Here is a 13,185-nt window from a genome sequence, read left to right on the forward strand (position 1 = left end):
GTCCGCCCGCCCCGGGGAGGCTGGCGGGGCCGGGCCGGGCTGGGCCGGGCCGGTGCTGCCGCTGTCGGGGAGGGGACGCGTCAGGCAGCGGCGGCACCGGGCAGTGCCGCCCGTCTCTGCCCGCCGCTGTCCCTAGGCCTCGGCTGCGCCCCGGGGCAGGGAACTGCCCCCCTCGGACGGGAGCTGCCCCTGCCGGTGGAGAGAACGGAGGAGTGGGAAGGGGTAGGGATGGCATGGAGCAGCGAGGAGGGGAGGAACAGCGCTGGGAGCAGACAAAGCGGGCAGCGCTGGGCACTGGTTGTGCTCCTCTCACCTGCGGGTCCTCCGCCGCTGCTCGGTCCCTGCGGTGTTCCACACTTCCACTGCTTCACAGCTGCCCGGTCACAACACGACAGAAGGCAGGATAGGAGCTGAACTAGCGATACTGTTTTATTTTATTTTTAGGTGTGTACTTTGGGGTGCTTCACTTCTTGTGGGTTGTTATTTGCTAACGGTGCAGGCTGACAGATGGACATCAATTGGATGTGAACGGACATGGTTAGGACGAGAGAACGCAGTCTTAAGCTTGCCAGGGGAGATAGAGGTTGGCCATGAGGAAGAATTTCTTCACAGAAGGGGTGGCTAGACACTGGAACGGGCTGCCCAGGGAGGTGATGGAGTCACTGTCCTTGGAGGTGTTTTAGTAAACATGGCACTTAGTGCAATGGTCTAGGTGACATGGCGCTTTTAGGTCATAGGTTGAACTTGATGATCTTGGAGGCCTTTTCCAACCCAATTGATTTATTAATTCTGTGACTGTGGGAGGTAACAATTACATGGCCTAATAGCTGTGATCAGTGCAGTGAGGAAGCAGCTGACCAGCAAGTGAATGCTACACAGAGTATGCCTGCATGGAGAGGCAGTATGATATCTCAAGAGAAAAGTAATAAGACAAATGCACACAAATTTCTTTTTAAAAATAGTGTGGGGAATTTTTAAAATTTTTTTTTTAAATTTTTTACATGAAGGGGAGAGTTTCACCACAGCTGGAAGAATGGTTGGTCAGAATGAAGTGGCATAATGCTGGTAACTTCAGGCTGTTAATAGAAAGGGCTACCTGATGATTTGCTCATGTTGAGAAACAATTTCTGTTATTTGAGAAAGCCGCCTCCACAAGGCAGGGTGGCCACTTGGAATGTGTAATAGGTGCCAAAGTTGTCTCCCTTGTATCTCAGTGCTAAACCACACCATGAGTCTGTCCTAGCAGGAATGCAGTCAGTGAAGTAATCTGAAATTCTTGGATTTTGCCTGTTTTGGTGCTCATGAAGGCAACATAAGATTTTAGATAGATAAAATTGCCATCTATTGCAATTTTTTTTCAAACAATAGAACTATGTGTGCAGTTTTTTTCAAACAGTGGAAGTGTGTGTGAAGTGGCTCGTTTTAGTGCCAGAATATATTACGGGAAGAAACACAGCAATGGGGCCTGAATTTAATGTATACTGTAATAGCTTATTAATTTTTAATTAATAATAGCTTCTAGTTTCAACAAGTTGAGTGTAGAGTGTTGGTATAGTCTAGGTAATTAACAGCAAAAGATGCTAACCTGTGGTAAAGGTACTCTGTTTCAGACTGTAATGTAGGGATACAGTATTCCCTCTGTGCATTAGTGTACAAAGATAATTAAGAGATTTCCCATTTACTGTCTTTTATCTAAGACACTTGTATTAAATTGCATTAATCTTTCTTCAGAGATCATACGAGCCCTTGTTTGTGTTGTTTATATATTCTTTGTAATTTGTCAATATTGCTGTTTCTTTTATAGTCAGATAAAGGAAAACTGCTCACTGCTCCCAAATGTGAGATTAGCAAAGCTGATGTAAACAGGAATTATTACTTCACTGGCTTTAAAAATCAAACCTGGTATATGCATGGCTTGCATGTACAACATTTGCTTCTCTTGAAATAGTACAAACTCTTCCCTATCATGTGCTTTTCCAGGGATGACTCAGGGATGAAATGTGCCATATTTTATTTTTTTCCCCCCCTAAATCTAGTATCTGTTACTTGTTATGTTTTCACAGGCATCCTTCATTTCACAGCCCCTTGAAATCTCAATGTTTCTGTGTACTTCCCACCTTTTCCTCAGCAGTCTGGTTGGTGAATAACTCTGTCCCGTTTTTACTTGTATGGGATAAAATTGTGGTTATTGAGGAGTTGCATTTGCCAAACTAACCAAAATGAATAGATAGAGCATAGCATACCCTGAATTGGAAGGAACCCATCAGGATCATTGAGTCCAACTTCTGGCCCTGCGCAGGACACTCCAGCAATCACACTGTGTGCCTGAGAGCATTGTCCAAATGCTTCTTGAACTCAGGACTGGTGCTGTCACCACTTCTCTGGAGAGCCTGCTCCAGTGCCCAGCCATCCTCTGGGTGAAAAACATTTTCTTCATACCCAGCCTAAACCTGCTTCACGCTGTTTTTTCAAGTACAGTAATCATTAATTGGATGGGTTCCCTCAAAGCTGGAATATGGATTTATATACAAAAACTCCCTATAAAAAGAGGCAAAATAAACTGAAGAGATCTAGTGCTTTTGACTGCTTTAACTTAATTAGTGCCTTTCCCCATGAAATCTGTACAGAAGCTGTAAGATGTTTCACTTTGTCAAGCTTTTCTGTGCTTGGAAGAAGGCAGCAGTGAATTACAGTCTTAGAAGCCTTTCTGTATGTATAGTATGAAGAAAAGAAGGGTTAGAAAAAGGGACTTTGCCCATATAATTGAAATAGTTATAAATTAAATAATAGCCTGGGTAAGAGAGATTGGAGATATTTTGAATGAATTTTGAAAGAAAATAGCTCTTAAAAAAGTTTTATTCCAGGTCTAGTCCAAACTAGCTTGGGTAAGAGATATTGGAGATGGACTGTAATGTATTTTGAAAGAAAATATCTCTTAAAAAAGTTTTATTCCAGGTCTAGTCCAAAGTGGTTTTTGGAGTCCTGTCTGTCTTGTAAAAGCAGAGGTAATATTTTGATAGAACTCTGAGCTCGTCTGATTTGGAGCCTGTGCAGTCTTGCCCCCACCTCAAGCCAGCACTCAAGATGGTCTGGGGAGAAGAACAGACTGAAAACTGGTTCTGGTGTTTCATAGCACTATTTCAGTTCATTTAATGGTATTGACAGGAAAAAAAACAAAACATTATATAAAAGAAACAAAATATGTAGAAGGCTGCTGCTTGGGAGGAGGATACAAAGAGACACTTATAAGAAACCTTTATTAGGCTTTAGTTTAGCATAATTATGCCTGTACAAAAAAAATAATCATATACAACATGCCAAAGACCCAGCCAGAGATCAGAAGGCATAGTTGCATGGGCCTAAGTGGATCTCTTTAAAATAATCAAGAAGTTTGAGAGAAGAGGAACTTTTTGACATAAACTTTGCATGTACATGAGCTCTGGAGCTGTTTGTCTTGATGCTTTGTGTAGACCCGTGTCTGCATTTTATCTTTTTTTGCAAAGTTAAATCCTGTTAATTAGAAATCAGCTTGACTTCTGGTAGTCCCTGAAAAAATCTCTTTGTATCATCTGGCCCTACTGATCTGTATTTAATGTAATTCTTTCACTAGCTTATTATCCTTTAACCTCTGAAGCAATTTTTCATTTGTCTTTTTAACTCCACACAATTCTTAATGCTTCTTTTAAAATGCCAAAAGAAGAATTCCGATTTGTATTGTAGTCCTAATGGTTATTTAATCCTTTTTCTATAGTAGTTTTGTCTTGCTTGTTATAAGCTACTATATCTGATACGGTTTTTAACTCTTTAAAACTAATTTGCATCCACTTCTGTTGTTTAGACTAATAAGTTTACAAGAAAGCTTTCTGTTCCTGCTTACTTTTGACCATGTTGACAAATGCCAGCCAAAATTGACAAAGTTGTGTCAGTGTCAAGGATTTCAAATTGTTACGGGTTTTACAAAATTATCAATTTGCTAGAGGGAGAGTGACCCAAATTAACATTACTGCTAATGGAAGATCTGCAGGATGATTTAGGTTATTTCCTCTCTTAGACCTGGCTTAAACTGGCCAGCTAGCTAACATACAGCTCTGAACTGGGTGGTTTTGCTGCTCTTGGACAAGCTAAGATAAGGAGCACAGCTGGGTTTTACAGCAGTGTCTCCAGAGCTGCAGGCTGTGGCCAGGGGAAGCCTGCAGTTTGCAGTGCAGATGTCAAGTTGTGTAGGTTGCTTATGTGAGATAAGTGATTCCCACTGATCTTCAAGTACCACAGCTGAATGAGTCTTAAAATTGAGATCTGTAAGGCCATATTTTCTGTGGAGCAGCCTTCAAATCATCTTAGTCAGTAAAATTTTGAGTTTGAAGGTGATCGAGCCGTGATTCCAGGGCTTGATAGCAGAACATTTGTTGAAGTTTAATGTCTGTTGGCATATTCTTTAAGTAGATCTTTCTTTTTAAGAGGGGAAAAATCTAGAAGGAGAATGTATTTGTAATATTTACTTACATCTTACATCAAAACATCTCTGCTTTGAAAAAATGAAATAACTATTTTCAGTTTGGAGTTCTTTGTATTTTTTTTTCTTTTAAGGAGGAGAGGTTCAGGGTTGTGCTACTTTTTTTTTTTCCCAGTGTCTTTTCTGAAAGGTGGCTTAGGTTGTTTGTGGGAAATGTGACATTATTGGTTCTTGGCATTTCAGGGGAGCTTGAAGTAAATCTGGCATATTGTTTTATGCATTCCCTTCTGCACTGCGTATCAGGAGTAATTCATGTCCTTGACGGCTACATCAACATATGAAACTAAACAAAAGGCCAATAATAGTAGAAGCAAGAAAGTGAGAATTGAGCACTTCATTAGTAAACTTTCTTTCTGTCATGAGTAAAATGGGCAAATAGTGCAGCCTCTCCTTATCTGTTACCACAGTGTGTTCTTGCTGGAAACGTTCATGCCAAAGAGAGCTGTCTGAGTAAAATGGGCAAATAGTGCAGCCTTTCCTTATCTGTTACCACAAGTGCCTTCTTGCTGGAAACGTTCATGCCAAAGAGAGTTGTTTGTACATCTCTGTGTGTTTGTGAGTATGGGAACAAGCAAACATACACTGTGGATCTGTGTAGAGACTTTGAAAAGTTTCCATTTGTTTAATAATTTACCCTACTTTAAACTTATGCTTCCAAAAACGCTATAGTAGGGTCTCACTTGTACCCACTGCAAACATTAAATATGTGGTTTGTCTGCCTGGCAGTGTGGAGCAATGTGTTTGTTGTTACTTCTGCAATAGAAGGGTCACATCTGTTCAGAGATTGCCACAGTGTGTATCCTATGGTGAACTAAGCAGCAACTCCAGCACAGGCTTTTGAAGAAACATTTATTCTATTTTGAGACATGCTTAGTCATCCCTGTTTGGCCTCTAATGGGTTACAGGCATTACTTGTTATGTAAGTAAAGCTGTACAACATCCCTTAGTAAAGCTGATGGAGAAGTCAATGAGAAGGCCAGTTTGTGAGAAGGAGTTTGTGGAGCTGGAACTCATAGCCTGTGTGTTGTGTAATGCCAGTGGAAATCAGAGAATACACACTGCACATTTCGTTGTGTGTTGGTAAAACTCACAGTTTACATCATGCAGGTATGGAGCAGCTGCTCAATATGGGACAAGCATATGTAAGAGGATCTTTATTAGTAGGAAATATGATACAGCCCTCCTGTGTCCTGTAGAGAACATTCAGCTATAAATGTTTCTTCACTGTTGTAAACAGAAAACTTTAGTTAAGTAGTTTCCCTTTAATTTAGCTTTTTCTAATTGCTAAACCTGCTTTTTTGATTGTTTTACCTGTGTTGGTGTAGGCTGTGTAAAACACATTGGTATTCTTAATTAATAATATATTTTGTGTTGGGTTTTTAAAGTACATTTTGTGTTTAACTGAATTGCTACTTTAATGAAAATATTTTCTCTCATCAGAATTAAAATGCTTTCTATGGGGACTTCTGCTTCTGATGCCAGGACTCTTTTGAAGACCTCATTTGTTGCATGGTTTAAAGGAAGATGATGTTGTTAGTGAATTCTGAACATCCTTCAGGAGGCTGATGACCCTTCTGTTGTTGGTGTGTGCTGTCATGGACAACTTCAAATGGTAAAGGCGGTATTTTTGTGACTCTGTTTCAGATTAGCACTCTGATAGAGGAAGCAGTGGGTTAAATTTAGATTAACAGCTTAAAAGCTCCTTCTTTTTGCTCTTAAAACTATTTGCGCTTTTTAAAAGAAAGTAAAACCATTGGTTTTAACATTGGTTTTAAGAAGCTGTGTCTTCACAATGGGAAGGTGTATCTTCAGATGTGCTTTCACAGTTGTTTACAGCATGGGCCAAATTTCATGTCATACTTGAATTCATTTCCCTGAGTCACTGCAATTTTTTTTTCTTGTAATAAATCCCTAAAGATAATGCTTATTTTGACCATTAGGGTTTTTTTGTTGCTTGATGGCTGGTTTTGGCTAATGTTTCTTCATAGTCTTGTCTTTTTTTAAACAAAAAATAAATGTGAAGTAAGGTAAAAAGTAAATGGGAAGACACACTTAGTAGCTTCCAACTAAACAATTGTCTTACAATAAAATTGAATAATTTATTAATATTTTAGTAGCAGCACTTTGTTTAAGACAATATTCACAACAGCACAATTTGCTTTCTAAGAATCCTGTATCTGCTCACTGTGTTTATTCATTCTGTTTTATCAGCTCTTTTCCAAAACACCACAGGCAGTTAATGAAACTTATAAAGGACTCCTGACTTTTTGCATCTTCCTAAATCCTATCTAGATGCCACCAGTGTTTCCCATGTTAACAGTTCTGAGCATGTTTTACTACATGTGCCTTCGGCGCCGAGCTAGGACAGCGACAAGAGGAGAAATGAACAGTCGGAGGGCGATTGAATCAAACACCCGAGCCTTACCTATCAACGTTGAAATAGTTCAGTATGCCAAAGAAGTGTTGGATTTCAGCTCTCACTATGGCAGTGAGAACAGCATGTCCTATACCATGTGGAATTTAGCAGGCTTTCCCAACGTGTACCCTAGTTCTGGTGACTTTACCCAGACTGCTGTCTTTCGAACTTACGGCACCTGGTGGGATCGCTGCCCGAGCGCTCGGCTGCCTTTCAAGAGGACACCATCCACCTTCTGTAGCCAAGACTATGTGGAACTTGCTTTTGAGGAACCAGTTTATCCCACTGCAGTGCACATTCTGGAAACCTATCATCCTGGAGCTGTAGTCAGGATTTTGGCATGCTCTGCAAATCCTTACTCACAAAATCCACCAGCTGAAGTAAGGTAATTTTTTTCTTCTTTATGCTTTCCTTTTTTTTTTAATGTAAGATGTTAAATGCTACAAATAGGGCTGTTTAGTGAACTTTACTTCCTAATATTTATCAGTTTTGTATCTGACTGACTAAAATTTTCTTTATTTCTTCATGTTTTTAAAATTGGTGTCTTGTTTTCATAGCAACTTCAGAGATGTAGATATTTTTTAGGAATTAATGCATCTCCTAATATCAGCTTTAATTTGTGTAATGATAATTTTGGTGTTGGAATTTTTATGGGCAGTAATTACTATGTCTGTACAAGACACTACTTTTGAAATGGTAGGTCTGAGCTCTTCCTTCAGTAGGAAGAGGAAATTGTGTAAAAGAGGTTGAGGATTCATGGCTGCTGTATCATCCTGCTTCAAGTAGCCATGGACTCTATCTTCTCTGCATGCTTTAGGTTGAATATATAGTACAATTAGGCACTGTAACTATTCATATGGAAATGAAGCTGAAGCCAGAAGCACAGAGCAGTCAGACAAAAGGTGATGCCATTTATCTGATCTTTATTTTTGGTCTGGTCAGAGGGGGTGAGCTGAACATGTTTTTACACTCACTTCATCTAAAAACATATTTGATCCTGTTGGTTTTCCTTATATTAGGAATTCTTGAGGAAATTCCAGTTGCAGGATCAGGAGCTGGTAACCTGGGGAATGGTAAGATAGTAAAGAAAAACACTGTGTGTGAGAAAAGAAGCTCTTAGTGAGGAGGTGAGGGAATAGGAATGGAAGGAGAAAGTGAACAGGTCAAACCATGTAGTGGGGATAATATTGGGAAAAGCTGTCAGTATATGCAATTGAAGTATTCCATATCAAAAAGAGATTAAATGATACCAAAGATATAAAGGAAGGAGAGCTGATAGAAGAAATACTTAACAAAATGTGTCCTGTAAAGATTAGTATGCCAACAAATACTATATTGCTATGAAATACACACTTTGGTGGTACAAGCAGTGCTAATGTGGATGTTGGGTGATTTTTTACTGAGTTCCCTTTTACAGATGCTGCCAAAAAGGATTTTTTAGGTCTAACTTATTATATCTTGCTTTCTAATACTGGGCCATTGATGTTCATTGAAAAACCCTTGGAAAATCAGGTGTCATGGTTTATATTCAAAATTCCTAGTTAATATATTTTGTATGATTCTGTCATCTGCTGTGGTTAAGTGCAGTTACTTGTTCTGCAGATCCAATGAGAATATGATATGTTGTATAGCTCTAAAGTAAACATCTGAATTCAAGGAACAGCAGTAGGTCAAATTAATAATAACAGGCCACCTAACTTTAGAAGTATGAGTGCTTTTGGCACTGTAATACAGAACTTATTTACAGAATGGTATGTGGTGAAGGCAGAAGCTTTGAATTAGCTTCAAATTCAGAAGATAATGTGAAATGACTTCTGGACAATTACTCTGTGAACTTCCATTTTACTTTTTTATTTTGTACTGTAGATTTTATTTCTTTATGGTGAAGCACAGATTGGAGGAAAGCTCAGAAATAGTTAACAGGAGGACCTGTTTAACTAGGTACACAAAAAAAAAGAGAAATAGAAAATTGTACAGAGAGCTAAAGGAGATGGAAGTAAAAATACTAATATAAAACTTTTGGGTATGGGGTTTATTTGACTTCTCTTGAGGTGTGGTCAGAGTGACAGCTCAGATGCCCTTCTTTATAATAAAAGATGAAGTTTCTGTAGGATCTTACTTTTTAATTTGTAGGCAAGAATGTCCCCTGTCCTGTCTGCATAGGTTAACATTTCTGGTTGGAAAAAGGTTGTCTCATGCATCCTTGGAAGGAGTAGTCTGCCTTCTTCAATACTTGTTAGTCTTGATGCTAGAGAAGTGTTAGAGAGACCCTTTTTTTTCTGTATGCTTAACTTTCCTCAGCAGGACTTGTCTCTTTGGAGCTGCACATTTGGTTTGTCTCTTTTCTTCTAAAGGCGGCATATGTCTTATGTGTGGTGTCTTGAAGGGAAGATAAAGGAAACCTTTCTCCACATGAGAGACACAATATTTTTTTCTCTGTTCATTTGCTCACCTTTATGAGAGGAATCTGAGGGGTTGCAAGAGCGCTGTCTCTTTTCTGCTTCTGTTCTTGGTCTCTTGTTTTTACATCCAAAAATGCTCTGAGATATCAGCTAAGAATTCTTTTTTTGAAGATGGAATGCTGCTGTAATCTCAGGTGATTCCTTTTTAACTGATGTTTTGGTCTTGAAGCGCTGCCATACTATTTTCTTCAGTTAGAAAAGGCCATGACCTACTTACTCAAAAGGCACTTAGAACCTTGTTTTCCTCTTGTGACTATTTTGATACTTTGTTTTTTGATACTTGGTATATTACTGATGAAACTTTTCAGTGCTGCTTTATCAGGTGATGCTGTACATGTTTCTGAACACCAGTGTAGAAAGGGAAGGTCATTAGGAAAGTTCTCTTTCACCAGCTCCTACTTGATATACAAAGAAAGCCAAACTGTCAGTGAAGTCAAAACTTTGCTGTGTCCAAAAGCTTCTAGGCTACAAGTCTCTTTATGGGGAGCTAGTGTATCACAGTTCTTGCTCAAGGGAATTTTATATATTTTTGTTAAAAAATGGCTAACACCCACACACTTGGTCAATGTATTACTCACTTTATGCTTCAGTTGCATGAAAGAACAGCTCATGCAGACGTTCAGAAAATGCTCTTTGGTCATGTCCCTTTGTTGCTGGTGCACTGAATACTGCTATTGCAGCTTTGTATGGTGCTGTCTCAGGTGAGCTTTATTCAGTGTCTTTAGAGGGGGGGGTCGGATCTTCATGGCATGGGAATAAGCATTTAGTTCTCAGAGGGTTTGTAATTGTTTCTAAGTAATCCTCGTGCTTTGAACATGATAGTTTGAAGTTTTTTTTCATTATGGTTTAACCGGCATCCATCAACTGGAAGATTCTCTGTCCTCTCATATCTTTCACTCGCTTAAGCACAAAAGCCATTGCATCACTTTTCTCTACATAAAACAATTTTTATAAATCATAAATGTCAGAGGAATTGCTGTTCCAACACATGGAAACCTTCTGTGCTTTTCATTTGTGCCTCTCATACCTTGGCTGGTGCGAAGTGTAGGTAATTCCTTAAACTATACTAACATTCCATGTACAGATTTGTTACACAAAACACATGAGTGCAGAAAACCCAAGAAAATATTAATAGTCTGAGATTTGGGAAATGTCGTAACATAAAGTCTCAGGTTTTATGTGGTGAAGAAATCAATCCCTATTTTTGATTGTGTTGTGTTATGATTATTTTACTGGTGTAGCCCTGGGACTTTGTACTGTATTGCGCATTCTGTGTTTGTAGGGTTTGGTGACAATGCTGAATTGTCACCAAGCTTCAGCCAGTGGAAGAAGCAGAGCTCTACACACATGTGGTGGGGACAAATGCAGCATGAGCTGAACCCAACCAAGAGAGTTTTTGTTTTTCATAGTGTATTGGGTTGATGACTAAGTTGTAGCTAGCCTCTGTGATGAGAAAAATGGGGGTTTTCCCCTCCTTTTTTACCCAGAAGGCTTACTCTAGATGATTCCCTAGTGGCTTCTTCAGTATTAGCCCTTTTGATACATTTTGATATTCTTAATAGTTACTTGTTGTTAGTCTTTTAAATGGGAAAGTGAAAAATAATTGTTTCGGAACTTTTTCCTTTTACAAAAATAACTTAGGCTTTTAAGTTTGTAATATGAAACCAAAAATCGGTCCCTATTCTCCTGTTGTGTTCTTTTAAAATTTGATTTGACTGTTGTTTTTATGTCATATGTGTGTTGTAGTGATACTGTATATTCATGTACTTTTATAAAAGCTCAAAATCAGAGATTCCTAACAGGTCTGGAATCTGTGGCTGTACTTGGGATATTTCATAGCATATGTCCTTCCTGCAATGCAGTGATTGCTTCTTCAATAATTAGAGATTATTTTGTGATTAATTTTTTCTTGTTTCCTACAGATAAGGTGTGACACTTATTAGGTTTTTTCTTATGGATGAGATACCGTGATCATTTGTCTGGGACCACTTCCACTCTGCTTTGTATATTCCTGTTGTTTATTTTTATTTAATTTCATGTCGTTTAGAATTTTGCTAGAAAATTGAGCATGGCTCCGTATTTCCAGGCTTAACTGTGTTTGCTGTATGCAAAGTTTCTTTCTGTTTTTGATAGTCTTAAAGCCTGTAGGGACAGAAGCTGCTGCAAACCAGAGGAGCAGGTTAATGAAGATGGACAAAATAAAAGGCTCCCTCTCATTCCAATGGGAAATTTAGTGTATTTAAGCAGCCTGGACAGGGATCAAAATGTTTTACGGAACCTCTCTCTCCCCCTCCCTGCCCCTTAAGAAAGGGAGTGAACCTAGAAAGGCAGTGTACTGAATGTAAATATCATGAGTTCTTACTTGCAGAGAGTGGCATTCAGATGGTTCTTTCACTCTACCTTTTATTCCTTGAGAATCTCAGATGAAAACACCCAAAACACTGCTGATACCATCAACACATTAGAGTGTGATAAGGAAGCTTCGGGCCTGTATCTCACCTATGTGTAGCACACAAGTTCTAGACATTTGCATCCTTACTTAAAACTTGTTTTGACATCTTCAGGCGAACAGCTTTTTCTTGTTTCAATGCCTGTCATAGAAAAATGAATTCTGGGTTTGTGGAATACAGTCATTTTTGAGAAGCTCCTAAAAAGCTCATGTAGACAGAGAAGTTACTTGAAGTACCTTTTGCTGTTTTATATGTCCTGAGCATTCTTGGAATCCTGTCTTCTGTCTCTGGTATTTCAGAATTGAACTCTTGGTGGAAATGAAAATTTGCTTCATATTTTGTCATAATAATTAGACTGCTTTGAACTCTGCTTATCAGCTTAATCGGAAGAATGATGCTTAAATTGTGCTCATGATCTTCCCAGTCTTCCCTGCCTTTTGTGTTTATGAGCTCACAGCTGAGGTTAGAGGTACACTTTCCAGGTTGGTTTGAACTAGTGTGCTGAAGCATCCCTGGCATGTTTTCTCCTAGGTGATCTACAGATTTCTGCTGTGCAGTTGCTTGGCTAAGAGCAGCATGTGATCGTAATTGTTGCACAAGTTGCATTTTCATCAAAGGTGAAATATTCTCTGAGATTCTTTATGTTCTCCTTGTCGGTCTGTCTGGAACTCTCCCTTCTATTGGCTTTTAACTCAGCTATTAGTTTCTTGAGGCAAGGCATTTATTGGATTGCTTGTAGTGCTTTTTTTACTTTCTACACCTATCTTGATTTGACAATACAAGAAACCTCAGCAGTTGCAAGCAAAGTTTAATCTCGTATTGCTGGAGAGAAATCTGATTGCTTTCCCTAGAAGCCCCTTTTTCAAAGACTCTCTCTTATTACATGTATTTCTTCAGAAGTAACCAGGTCTGCTCAGGAATCATCTTAAGCATTAAAAACCTTTCCAACAACATTAGGTCAACAAAAAATTAGGCAAGCTTTAAATATGTGCTATCATTTGACACAGACCTTCCAAGTATGATTCTCAGCCTAGCAATTACGAGACTGTATTTTTCTTCATGGTGGGGAAGAGGGATGGGAATTATTTTTTTTTACCACATAGGTGTATGGAGTCTTTAGTATCAGAAAATTGAGTTCTTGTCTGTCTTCATGGGACAGAGAGAAATTTAATGGGAAAACTGAGTCGATGACAGAATGGCTGAATGGAGAAACTTACTTAATGTTCTCCTTTTCTTCAATTACTAGAGAAAATAATACAGGTGTTGCTGACTTTTATTCAGGCTTTACCTGGCACTCCTTGCTGGAAGGATTGAGGCTTTCTAGCACATAGCTGATGAAACCTT

General features: G+C 38.9%; 1 protein-coding gene and 1 long non-coding RNA gene across 6 annotated transcripts in view; one reads left to right on the forward strand and one right to left on the reverse strand.

The window, feature by feature from the left end:
• LOC120511831 overlaps window positions 1-438 on the reverse strand; it is a 25,394-nt gene extending 24,956 nt beyond the window's left edge. The window contains exon 1 of the long non-coding RNA XR_005629845.1: window positions 314-438. This is a non-coding gene — a long non-coding RNA (uncharacterized LOC120511831). The remainder of the gene's footprint in view (window positions 1-313) is intronic.
• Window positions 17-13,185, forward strand: part of FBXL4 (F-box and leucine rich repeat protein 4) — a 61,915-nt gene continuing 48,746 nt past the window's right edge. Inside the window, exons 1-3 of one of the 5 annotated variants that reach the window (XM_039729387.1) lie at window positions 17-444; window positions 5,954-6,131; window positions 6,725-7,314. In XM_039729387.1, the coding sequence (XP_039585321.1) occupies window positions 6,806-7,314 (509 nt within the window). In that variant the 5' untranslated portion in view covers window positions 17-444; window positions 5,954-6,131; window positions 6,725-6,805. Of the gene's footprint in view, window positions 445-5,600; window positions 5,621-5,772; window positions 6,132-6,724; window positions 7,315-13,185 lie in introns of those variants that run through there. The other 4 variants (XM_039729379.1, XM_039729352.1, XM_039729370.1 and 1 more) reach the window with 4 other exon arrangements.

This window comes from Passer montanus, unplaced genomic scaffold (genome assembly GCF_014805655.1).
Source record: "Passer montanus isolate IOZ18808 unplaced genomic scaffold, ASM1480565v1 scaffold11, whole genome shotgun sequence".
Classification (NCBI taxonomy): domain Eukaryota; kingdom Metazoa; phylum Chordata; class Aves; order Passeriformes; family Passeridae; genus Passer; species Passer montanus.